The 13,152-nt window shown below is 38.3% G+C and overlaps 1 protein-coding gene across 1 annotated transcript; it reads left to right on the forward strand.

Annotated features, from left to right (window-relative positions):
- Positions 1-4,393: 4,393 nt before the first annotated feature.
- SPP1 (secreted phosphoprotein 1) lies at positions 4,394-12,219 on the forward strand. The gene is made up of 7 exons (XM_045536801.1): positions 4,394-4,503; positions 5,845-5,912; positions 6,025-6,063; positions 8,817-8,897; positions 9,162-9,203; positions 10,251-10,571; positions 11,275-12,219. Exons 2-7 carry the CDS (start codon positions 5,859-5,861, stop codon positions 11,656-11,658), a joined length of 921 nt encoding a protein of 306 aa, XP_045392757.1. The 5' UTR covers positions 4,394-4,503; positions 5,845-5,858; the 3' UTR covers positions 11,659-12,219.
- The last annotated feature ends 933 nt before the right edge of the window (positions 12,220-13,152 follow it).

Below are 13,152 nucleotides of genomic sequence, written 5' to 3' on the forward strand. Positions count from 1 at the left end.
CATACAATATGTACAATTACCATTCTTATTATTATTATTAATATCTCTCCTAACAAGCAAAGGTGGAAGTTTGGGGCTTGTTCTTTGTTACTGCGAAAAAGGTAAAGGCTGAGGGCATAATACTTACAAGGAAATATTTCTTAGGGAAAAAACAAGCAGTAGAAATTGTGTTAAGTATGAAATGGGTGAGAAAAGGACAGAATCTGGTCACAGACTTCGATCCTGGATAACTCTGGAACAATTTCATCAGCTACAAAGTGAAATGAATAGGTCGTCTAGACCAGTGGCTTCGGCAGATGCTTGGAAGTGAAGCGGTTGTAAATGCGGGGAAGAAAAATCTAAAAACATCTCCAGATTATGGAGTAGCCTGATAGGCCTGATCTATTTGGCAATAAAACTGCCCCCTAAACCCACAAGAGGCATTTTCCAGGAAATAAACAAACCAGTCTCTTCAGTCAGTTTCTCCTCCATCTCCCACTCCTGGTGTAACTGAATCTGAAAGAAATCCATGTGACCCATCCTGAGAAAATGCCTCTAGAAAACCCAGATTGTGGGTAGTAAGAATAAAAAAAATTCTCAGAACATGAAAGATTAACTTAGTAGAGTTTTACTGGAGGGAGCAATTTCCCTCCTTTAAAAAAAAAAAAAAGTTTTATTTTTACTAGTACTATTATATTAACGCTCATCTAATTTTTTATCTATGATTGAAAATATAGCGAAACATACATGATATTTTGCTTAAAAACATCTTAACTCTTCAACTGTCACCTGGCTACTGGTCTATTAGAGATTCTTCATGTCAAAACCTTCCCTTTCTGGTTTGGAATTTGAACTTCTCGATGCCATCTCTATTTCTACAAATTGTTCGCTCTTCCTGTTGTAAGCTCCATATTTTATTTTTCATCGACTTAAAAAAGAAACATAAAATCGCAGAATTTTAGAGCTGAAATTGACCTTAAAAATAATCCAGATTAACTCTATCCAGTAACCTGAGATCCAGACAGGTGAAAGAATTTGCCAGAACTCCATAGAAAAGGGTTTGAGAAGAGAGGGAAGAAAACCCAGGCTCTTCAAATTCATTTTTTAGTATACGCATGAATTGTTTTAAGAAGCCAGCAGTAACTCCAGCTCCCCAGATTTGATATTAATGCAAATGTTAGTGATAGCTCCCCTAGGATAAAGCATTATTAAAACGCTACTCCTTCATTCTCTTGTTCCCCCAAACATTTAGTGAGTGCCTAGTATGAAACTAAAGATACAGCCGTAAATAAACCCCAGTCCCTGCCTGCACAGAATTTACTTTTCAGTGTGAGGAGATAAACATATAAGGCAATAAAGACTCACAGGTGGCCGGGCGCGGTGGCTCACGCCTGTCATCCTAGCACTCTGGCAGGCCAAGGCGGGTGGATTGTTTGAGCTCAGGAGTTCGAGACCAGCCTGAGCAAGAGCGAGACCCTGTCTCTGCTAAAAATAGAAAGAAATTATCTAGACAACTAAAAATATATATGGAAAAAAACTAGCTGGGCATGGCGGCACATGCCTGTAGTCCCAGCTACTCAGGAGGCTGAGGCAGGAGGATCGCTTAAGCCCAGGAGTTTGAGGTTGCTGTGAGCTAGGCTGATGCCACAGCACTCACTCTAGCCCAGGCAACAGAGTGAGACTCTGTCTCAAAAAAAAATTGCTCTTTGCATTCCAGTTTAACAACTAAATGTTTTCCTTTCCATTTACAAGATTTACAGAGAATCCAGACATTTGATCATTTGATTCCAACAACCAACCATTATCCTAATCAAGAATGGAAACTGTGGAAATACTGCAGATTGAGCTTCTGTGATTTAACTCATTGAACATGTTAATTCTGGCAGTTGGAAAATCCTACTCAGAAAAAAATAAGCAGCAGCAGCAGGTTTGAGTACAAAACATGAGCCTCCTCAAAAGCTAGCATGATGTACTATCCATTTCATACTACTTTACAGAATTGCCTCCCATTACAAATCGCTTTATCTTCTCGACTCTGAAGCATCCCAGACACATTCTTTACCCATGAATTCACAAGACTTCACTCCAAGTGAGACCTTGGAGTTAGTAACCTTCCGAGTGAGCATAGGAAGTGGGGAAGGAGACAATAGCGTCAACCTGGGATTGCTGAGGGTGACAACAGAGCAGAACAAGAATGCTTTGGTTCTCTCGGTCTCTGTCCCCCATTGGGTAGCAGCTCATTGTTGGGAAATATTTCCTCACCTGGCATTCCAATAAAAGGAGAGTTCCACAGCTGTGTTACAGTTCTGTCCTTAAAGACATGGGTGTTCTATCCTGCTGGAATATGAAAATTCACAGAACCAGATTGTCATCTGAAATCCTTTTCAGAAACACTGCCATCATGTGGCACTTTAGAGCTATGGCCAGAAGAGTCCTGTGAAGGGTCACATGGTTCATCTCAAGATGGCTGGACTCCAGCACAATCTATTCCTATAACTCTCTAACTTCATATTGAATCATTCTTGTGGGCACGGAGTAAACCATAGTAAATCCTGTGGAAATCTTGTTGTTTTTAGAATTTCTGGACTTCCCTCCACTAAATTGGACAACATGACAGCTTCTGTGAGTAATGTGTTTAAAGAGAAAAAAAAAATTGTTCTTAAAAGGAGAAATAAGAAGTCCGTTTTGCAATTTTATAACCTGTGTGCTTTATATTTTATAGAGAGAGGTGCCACCTTCATTATTAAAGTGTGTGCTTATAATCTACAAATCAATAATATCAATTCATTTGGAATACATTTTAAAAGAGACATATTTTCCCCCTACCAAATGTACATAAGACCTATGGATTAGTTTTACTACTAACACTGCAAGAAGTTACGTAATGTTTATGTTAAAAGCAATACTTGATAATAGAAGCTGACACCTTAGAATTAATAATAAATAGGACCATTTATCTTTAATCTCAACTCATGATTCTTAGAATGGTGGTATAAGGTAAATGAATAATACAATCCCCATTTTACAAGTGGGAAAGGTACATGAAGAAAGTAAGTGATCTCAAGACAATATCAAATATTTAAAATGAACCCAGAACTCTGCTCTCCCTGAATTCTGCTCCAATATTTGGACTTCACCTGCAATTTTCTTTCATTCAAGCACCTTTTAAATACCTAGTAAAGTGTTTCTTGACATAGAAATTTTTAAAATGCTTTTCTTATTAAGTAGCCAATGTTATATATCCCGGGGAAAAAAACTAGAAAAAGACGATTCAGAGATCTAATCTGTTCCTTTAGAAAAGCACAAATTACTCTATTGATGCACACAGTTTAAAGATCTTACATATACTCTCCTCCTAATAACCTATTCCATTTAAAGACATTACAAATCATGACTATTGCTCCCCCTAAAAATTTCAGTAATAGTTAATACACACAGTCTTTAAGATGTGCACAGCATTCACATCTAGCATGTGCCAAGCATTGTTAGTGTTACAGATACTAATTCACTTAAATCTCTCAAAAATCCCACGAGCTAGGCAATAGTGTCTGCATTTTACAGATGAGGAAACAAGCGTGGGTAGGCTCAGTGATTTACCCTAGGTCACACTGGTCATTAGTGACAGAGTGGCATTCAAAGCCAAAGTCTGGCTCCCGGGCAGTCAGCCTGCTCTCATTGAAAAACCGCTTTACTTCTGCACCATCTAGAGTAAATTACGATTCTTCTATTTCATAGAGAAAGTTATCAGGTTCGTCACCTCCAAACCATTCAAACAGTGCAACAAAAGTCCAAGTCATTGAATGGTCACTGTAAATCCAACTTAATGGGCATGAATAGGAATTTCAATGTCACTGATGCCATTTGTCTAAATGACAAGCTGCTGCACACTGGAAATCACAAAACTGAGCTTCAGTAATAAAGGATAGAGGGAGGTTCTTGGGATTCTTCGTACGCCTGAACAATAGTGGTCTAGCCCTCCGGTAGTATAATCACAGAGGCAAACACGGTTGCAGATACTACTTGTATCTGTTACTTAAACCAAAAGAAACAAAAATGCATTCTATTTAATGTTATTTAGGGCTGACTGACATTAATATTTTTTCCTCTAATTCAGAAACAATAAAAATCTTTGTAAGAACTACTGACTTTGCCTCCTTTTTTCAGGGTGACCCCTAAGCGTTCTTCCTGGATTTTGAATGTCAATCCCGTAAATGAGTAGGCTAATGATATTGCACATGAGTAATGTTTTAACTGTAGATGTGTGTCTGCTTTTTTGCCTTTTTTTTTTTTCCTAACCACAAAACCAGAAGGGGAAGTGTGGGAGCAGGTGGGTTGGGCAGTGGCAGAAAACCTCATGACCCGACTCTCCGCCTCCCTGGGCTGGTGAAGAATGTCTGCAGCAGCGTTTAAATTCCGAGAGGGCTGGGCTGTCAGCAGCAGGGAGAGCAGGCAGGGACACTGGCACCTCCTGGGACTGGACTCTTCCCCCACCAGCTGCAGCCGTCCCAGCCAGACACCACCAAGGTAAGCCTGCAGTTCGCTACTGTGCCGTTGTTCGGGCATTGGGTTGAATTTTCTGGGGAAATCAAAGTTCTAAGGCAAAACAAAGTTTTAACTGTAACCCTCTTAAACAAATTGTTCTAGCCTTTTGAATGAGCAGATCAGATACATTCCAGATCTCCTGGAACGAAGGTGTCCAGGTATCTCAAAACCCAGTCGAATATAAATAACTGCAAAATTCTTCCATTGGGTCCTCGGAAGAACAGAAACTACTGTTTCCTATCAGAAAAACAGTGAAATTCTATGTCCCTCTGAAATGATTATACCTGCATCATTTTAAATGGATAGATGACTGTGGAGGCATTTTATATTTGGTGCTAAAGTAATACAATGATAATCCTAGTTTTAAAATGATTTATCTCATTTTTCCAGGAAAGAAATCCTTTCTGAAGATGTTACTCCTAAATTTAGCTGTTGAAAGTTTCACCAGCATACCTGTATGATACCGTGTAGACTCATTATCACAAACAGAAAAGCCGTTGACTATTCTTAGTGTTTTCCTTTTCATTTCAAAGTTTTACAACACCTTACTTAAATAAGTAACTCCAGAGATAGCTTCATTTCACCTAAGTAGCACCTACTTAACAATTTAAGTTAAAAATCATGTTGGAAATATAAAGCAAATTTTTTTCATTTTTCTCTTTGTGTTCTTTTTTTCCCCCTCTGAAAAGTAAGTATTCCCAAAATAGCTTATTAGTTTAACTACATTTTTTCTCTTTTTGAGACAGAGTCTTGATCTGTCACCTGGGCAGCAACCTCAAACTCCGGGGCTCAAGGGATTCTCCTGCCTCAGCCTCCCCGAGTACCTGGACGACAGGCATGCACCACCATGCCTGCCTGATTTTTCTGTTTTTAGTAGAGACGGGGGTCTCACTCTTGCTCAGGCTGGTCTCGAACTCCTGACCTCGAGCGATCCTCCTGCCTCGGCCTCCGAGAGTGCTAGGATTACAGGCGTGAGCCACCTTGTCTGGCCTAATTAAATGACTGTTGATCTGTTTTTAGGTTAAAATAGCTGGAGATATCAGGCAGTAATGGTATAATCTCTGGAGCTCCAAATTTAAGAATTGAGTAAATATAGACATGTAAAATCGCCTCTCCGTTGCCTGATAGTAGGAGATGAAGACGAGAGGTGGCAATACAAATATGAACTTGAAAGACCAAAAAATTAAAAAAAAAAAAGTCTTCTCTACGAAATAGAAAAGATTTGATAGAAAATATATTTTATTTGTGATGATTTTGTAACATGGTGGTGTAACAGTCTGAACCTCTGAAGATACCGAATTTCCCTTACAAAATATTTTACAGGAAAAATCACGACCATGAGAATTGCGGTGATTTGCTTTTGCCTCTTAGGCATTGCCTACGCCCTACCCGTGAGTACGCCTGAATCTCAAAGAAAATTCCTGAAAGTAACTGAATTGTGTGCTTCCATGCGCTAGGAATACATCTACATTGTAAGCTTTCTTCGTCTTTTCTCTTTCAAAGGTTAAACTGGGTGATTCAGGCAGCTCTGAGGAAAAACAGGTAAGCGTCTTTTAGGTTTATCATATGGTTAAATTAGATGCACTGCAAACATATTTGTTGCAATTTTACTTATCTTCATAGTCAAGCCTATTAATTTACAAGTATTTATTGGCTGCCTCCTGGGAATCGAGGCCAGTACCAAGCACAGTATAGTTTTTAAAAAATATGTGCTCTTAAAATGAAGCTAGATTTTTCTTGACATAATAAAATAATGCTCTAGGGTGGCTAGACCATTGTCACCTGTAAAATGAGTTCTATGAAGTTGTGTGACTTTTTCCCTTCTACAAGTCCACATAACTGTTCTCTAAGCAGGAAATTTTATCTTTTGCTTTACTGAGGGGAAGGCTAAGTTTAAAATTCACCTCCGATATTAGTCAAGACTGTTTGTACGACTGTCATAGTCACCATATTGCCTGAGATATTTGCTAAAAGGCCCATTGTGAAAAGCCAGTCTATTTGTGCTGTTTGTATCTATTGTGTTTATCAGCTGACATTAGATCACATTTTTCTGGCCAAACATAAGACCAAACCAAACTCTTCATTATATTTATTTGACAGCACTATAGAGGTACCTACCCCTCCACAACAGATGAAACTGTGCCAGCCAACCAACAAATGGGCATTGTCTCTGGGAGCTGGCACAAAAAGTCACACGGTGTCCAATTTCAAATGAACGGAATAAAAGCCAATATAGAGTTGCCCGGGGTCACTGCAATTAGATTGCTTAATGAAGACATTAGAAGTATTCTGTGTGTGTTTGTGTGTATGAGTGGCCCGTGTGTAGGTGTGTCTGTTTTCCAAATGATTTGAAAACCCAAGTGTTGAAACACAATAAGAAACCAGAAAAACAAATATCGCCAGTGGAGACAGAAGTCACACTATTGGAGGCAAGAATGAATGCCTTTTTAATAGGATAAAATATGAAAAGGATGCATTTTTAAAAGGCACATGAAGCCAGAACAGTTTAAATTCTTACATGATAATGAAGAGATAAATAAAGAGCTCAAACTTCTAGAATCCCAAAAACTTAGAGCTAGTAAAAACTATAGGAAAGTCTGTAAGGTTATATCCCTGAAAATAAACACTGGTTATCTGTGAGTGTTAGGAGGATAATTGGGTGGGTTTTAGTCTGTTCCTTTTGCTTATCCATATTTTCTTCATATTACTTTTGTAAAAGTAAAAAATTTAACTTATAAATGTATTCTCCTTGAGCCAGTATTACATGTGCCATGAGAAAAAATATATACATAATACATGAATATAAATGTACATATATATATGAAAAATAGGAAAACTTTGAACTCATCTAGTTCAGTAGTTTTTGCATCTTTTTTTTTTTAGGTAAGGAACTCCTTCTTTTAGCAAAAACTTTCAGAAAAGAAAAATATTTTTCTTTTTTAATTTTTTTTTTTTTTTGAGACAGAGTTTCTCTCTGTTGCCCAGGCTAGAATGCCATGGCGTCAGCCTAGCTCACAGCAACCTCAAACTCCTGGGCTTAAGCGATCCTCCTGCCTCAGCCTCCTGAGTAGCTAGGACTACAGGCATGTGCCACCATGCCCGGCTAATTTTTTCTATATATATTTTTAGCTGTCCATATAACTTCTTTCTATTTTTAGTAGAGACAGGGGGTCTCACTCTTGCTCGGGCTGGTCTCGAACTTCTGAGCTCAAGCGATCCTCCTGCCTTGGCCTCCCAGAGTGCTAGGATTACAGGAGAAGGCCAATATTAAGCTTCTCTGGTTACAGAAGAACCCCACCATGAGAGAAACCCTAAGTGCTACTGACCGGTCCCCTCCTTATTTTTATTCATCCTCCCCACCCCCATGGCTGCAGAAGGGACTCCCTGGAACCCCTAGAGTTCTCATTCTCAATGACAGGGACATGAAGTGATTGGCCCTGGATGATACAGCCAATCAGATGACACTTATTCAGAGCAATTTCCAGTCCTCTGCGGTAGCATACTGTCATCATTTTCCAGATAGATAACTTGGCTAAAGAAAAGGCCATTCCATTTACACCCTTGGCATCTTATAGCAATAGAACCTTCATGCAGTGGCATTAAGATTCTATTTCTGCACTCTCTGGTAAGATAGCCACTAGATGCATGTGGCTATTGAGCACTTAAAATATAGCCAGTGCAACTGAGGAATCGAATTTTTTATTTTACTTCATTTTAATTAACTTAAATTTTAAAAGCCCCATGCAGTGAGGAGATACCATATTAGACAGCATAGCCTTAGAGAATTTTTCCTTGTTCCATGGCGAGGAAACAAGGAAGATCGACAGTAATTTGGGGCACCTCTGCCCTTGCATGTGCTTTATGCAAGAGAAAAATTCAGCCAGCAAGCATAGAACAAGAAACCAAGATGACCAGGGTTGAGAGCCAGTCTGCCTGGGTTTGGACCCTGGCTCTGCCACTTCTGCCACTTAACTGCATCGTGGCTCAGTTTCCTGATCTGTAAGATGGGGATGATAATGATATCTCTCTCCTAGGGGGTTGAGGATCAAATGTTTGTAAACACTCTGAAAGAGTGCCTGGCCCACAGTAGGTGTTATGTAAGAGCTCATTAAATGAATCTGCAAGAGAAAATAAAGTATAAAAAGGTATCTAAGGCTCTGGTTGACTATATGCATGCAGATTATGCTTCTCCATGAAGATTGGTGAAGAATAGTTTGTTTTTTTTTCCAGCTGATCACTTGGAAATCCCTGTGTTTCTTTTTTAAATAATGATAAATATGCAACTTTTCTTGTAGATTTACAACAAACACCCAGATGCTGTGGCCACGTGGCTCAAGCCTGACCCATCTCAGAAGCAGAACCTCTTAGCACCACAGGTATTTTTAAACTTCTTGAAATCAAACAGCAACAACAAAAGATGGCTACGAGTAGGCCATTTGGGCTGGTTAAATGGATCCCGCCTTTCTGCTGGTAAATGTGTCCTTAGACACCAACTGATCTGCCATCTTGGCTTCTTCCCACTTTAAGCCACCCACCAAGAGGTTGAAAAATAAAACCTGCTTTGCATTGATAAGGCTAACTTTTGAATCAAAAAGCTCAGCATGCGTGATGTACACTAATACCTGCCCTTCCTTCTTCAGAACGCCGTGTCCTCTGAAGAATCTGACAACTTTGAACAAGAGGTAAGTTCTCACTTTCAACTGGAAGTCCATCACGCTTTGGAGAGATATAAGAGAACCCATTGCCTGGGTTCTCTTCTGATGAGATTCCATTAGCAAATTTTCCAGTAAATTGCCAGGCTAAAACTGGCCCAGAAAGAAAACACGTATTACTAAATATCAGAAATAGCAGGTTTCTTCAGGTAAGTTTAGTATTGCAGAAAATGTTTATTGATGCCTATAACTTGAAAGGTTAAGCCACTTGCAATTTATTTATGGTATTTTATAGCTATCTAATATCTGATAAGCATCTAGTTAATACCTATCAGAGTCAAGATATTGCCTTTAGGAACATTTTTGTTCCTAATGTAATAATTTACTTAATAACAATTCTTTTTATCAGGATTGTTAATATATTTCCCGAGTGAAGAAATAATTTTATTTTCTTTAAGATTCAGGTTGAATATGCTAAGAATCTTTATTAAGGAATATTACATAAATGACCCAGTGTATTCGCTGATTTTATGTTCAATAGCCATTAACTGCTTAATTCACTGGATAGTTTGGAGCTGCAGCTTTTATATATAGGCATAACAGAGTCACTTTTCAATTATCCATGCTAATAGAGAGGTGGTTATAGGTTTTGGTATACACATTAAAATATAGATGCTCTGATGCCTTGATCATTCTCGTTTCAAATGGAAAAATCAGTCTCACGATTATATATCTGTATATATTGCTTCATTGAATTTAGTAAATTAAATAACGTCTAATAGGTACAAGGAAAAACAATGTTATCAATATGAAGGTTACACTGACATATCTAGCTTGAAAATATCTATGAAAATAATTTTTTACTGGAAAGCAAGAAAAGTGCCTCAGAATATTGCTTTGTTTACCCTTGTGTTAAAAGAGAAATTGGAATTTAGCTCCTAAATGCCATGGTGTGTATGGTGAATGCCAAAGTTCTGAAACTAAATAAAAGAAAGATAGTAAAAGACTCGTGTACTGTAAAGGGTAAGGGAAAATAAAAACCCATACGCTAACTTTCCTGGCCATCTCGATTTTCAGACCCTTCCAAGTAAATCCAATGAGAGCCATGACCACAAGGACTACCTGGATGATGAAGATGATGAAGATGACGAAGATGATGACCAAGCGGACAGCCATGACTCCAAGGATGCCGACCATCCTGACGATTCTCATCATTCCGACGAGTCTCACCATTCTGATGAATCCGATGAGGTAGTCACTGGTTTCCCCACTGACACTCCCATAACCTCAGTTTTCACTCCTCCTGTCCCCACCGAAGACACATACGATGGCCGAGGTGACAGCGTGGCTTATGGACTGAGGTCAAAATCCAAGAAGATCCGCAGCCGTGACGTCCAGGTAAATCCTCAAACAGACACACCTGATGGTTCTAACTAGAGCTCAATTCTCAAAAACCAGAGTCTGTGTACTCGTTCGTTGACGCATTCACTCAGCAAGCATTTACTAGTAATCTATTGTGTGACCATTGAATACTGAACCTTTTTACACTTGGTGGTTTCTGTTTAAATCCAGATAATTTCAACCTAATTTTTTTTCTCAAAGCCAATTCAACTTTTCCAAATCCTCGCTCTAAGGCATTTATTCTACTCACTTTTTTCAGATCAAAAACAAACAAAAAAAAAAGACTTTGGAAAATAGCAATTACTTTCAAAATATCATGGTGATGTTTTGAAATTAAATACCGAAGAGGAATTGGAGAGTTGCAAATACACTGACTCCATCATCAGAGAATAAATTTGACATAGCCCTGACATTTACTATTCACTTAACTTTTTAACTTTCAATTCACTTTCCCTTTACGTAGAACAGACATAATGAGACCTACCTACAGGTTTCATTACATACACAAGTGTGTACTTATTAAACTAAAGGAGATGGCATATGTGAAAAGGGCTTGGTAAAGTAACATGCTAGTATTATTGCAGCCTAATTTAGACAATTTTCAGTCCAAGTTGGCTTAAAAAATAGAAAGCAGAAAAGAATTACAATGTTCCCATCCCTGGCTACTCATAATTCTTCTTCCCTTTGTGCTGTGATTCAGTTTCCAGACTCTACAGAGGAGGATCTCACCTCGCAGATGGAAAGTGGCAAGTCCGTCCCCGTTGCCCAGGGCCTGAATGTGCCTTTTGTTTGGGAAAGCCTTGGGAAGGACAGTCATGAAACAAGTCAGATGGATGACCCAAGTGTGGAAACCCACAGCCATGAGCAATCCAGATTACATAAGCAGAAGGCCGATGATGACAGCAATGAGCCTTCCGACGTGATCAATAGTCAGGCACGTTCCCAAAGCCATGAATTCCAAAGTCATGAATTTCATAGCCGGGAAGACAGGCAAGTCCCAGACCCTCAAAGTAAGGAAGAAGATAAACACCTGAAATTTCGCGTTTCTCATGAATTAGATAGTGCATCTTCTGAAGTCAATTAAAAGGAGAGAAAAATACAATTTCTTACTTTGCTTTGAGTAAAAAGAAAAAAAATGCATTATTGCAGGATGACAGAACATGAAATGCTTCTTTCTCAGTTTTGTGGGTGAATGTATACGCATATGACCCGGGAAATAAATGTGCTTGATCATTAGTTTAGTTTGTGGCTTCGTGGTAACATCCTTGTAAACTAAAAGCTTCAGGGTTTTGTCTATGTTCTTTCCATAGAAGAAATGCAAACTATCACTGCATTTTAACGTTTGTTATTCTTTTATGCATAGAAATTTATATAGAGGCAAACAAAATACTTTTACACAAGAGATTATAACATTGTATCTCACTAAAGTCTTTTGTTTTTTAAATTAGTGTATATTTTGTTGTGATTATCTTGGTCGGTGTGAATAAATCTTATATGGTGAATGTACTAAGATTGTGGTCATGTCAATTGCTTTTCTTTCCTCCCTTCCCCCCAACCCCTAAGTGGAACCAGAATCAACTGCTTTTCTTATTTGGTTTTCCACAATTGTCCAGTAATTAATAAAATGTAATCTTTTTTTACTGCCCATGTATTACTTTTTAAGTTTTATTTTGTATAAGTGAGATCATGCAGTCATTGTCCTTCCGTGCTTAGCTTATTTCACTTAACATAATTAATGTCCTCTAGATTCATGTTGTCACAAATGGCAGGAAAAAATACGTACAAACTCTGCATCTGATAAGGGGTTAAAATCCACAATATATAACGAACTCAAACAGCTCAACAGTAGAAAAATAAAATTAAATAAATAAAATGGGAAAAAATCTGAATAGACATTTCTCAAAAGAAGATATACAAATAAATAGCCAACAGGCATATGAAAAAATGCTCAACATCATTAATCCTCAGGGAAATGCAAATCAAAACCATAATGAGATACTATCTCATCCCAGTTAAAATGGCTTTTATCAAAAAGATAAAAAAAATAACGATGCTGGCCAGGAGACAGAGAAAGGGGAATGTCCACACACTGTTGGTAAGAATGTAAATTAGCACAGCCGCTATGGAGAACAACAGAATGGAGGTTCCTCAAAAAACTAAAAATAGAGCTACCATATGCTTTAGCAATCCCACTCCTGAGTATATATCCAAAAAAAAAAGCAAATCATTATATCAAAGAGATATCTGCATTCTCATGTTTATTGCAGCACTATTCATATTCCAGGATATGGCATCAACTTAAGTGTCCAATAATGGATGAATAGATAAAGAAAATGTGGTGCAGATATACAATGGAACATTATTCAATCATAAAAAGAATGAAATCCCATCATTTGCAGCAACATGGCTGGAACTGAAGGTCATTATGTTAGGTGAAATAAGCCAGACGCAGAAAGACAGATGTCACATGTTCTTACTCATACATGAGAGCTAAAAAAAATGAGTCTCAAGAAGATAGAGAGTAAATTGGCGCTAACCAGAGGCTGGGAAGGGGAGAGACAAGAGGGGATAAAGAAAG

The sequence above is a fragment of the Lemur catta genome, chromosome 24 (genome assembly GCF_020740605.2).
Source record: "Lemur catta isolate mLemCat1 chromosome 24, mLemCat1.pri, whole genome shotgun sequence".
Taxonomy (NCBI): domain Eukaryota; kingdom Metazoa; phylum Chordata; class Mammalia; order Primates; family Lemuridae; genus Lemur; species Lemur catta.

Bases quoted from the DNA above. Each gene is read 5' to 3' on its own strand.
- SPP1 (XM_045536801.1), top strand. From the start codon at position 5,859: ATGAGAATTGCGGTGATTTGCTTTTGCCTCTTAGGCATTGCCTACGCC. The intron at 5,913-6,024 runs GTGAGTACGCCT...TCTCTTTCAAAG, and splicing joins GCATTGCCTACGCCCTACCC to GTTAAACTGGGTGATTCAGG. The intron at 9,204-10,250 runs GTAAGTTCTCAC...CTCGATTTTCAG, and splicing joins CTGACAACTTTGAACAAGAG to ACCCTTCCAAGTAAATCCAA.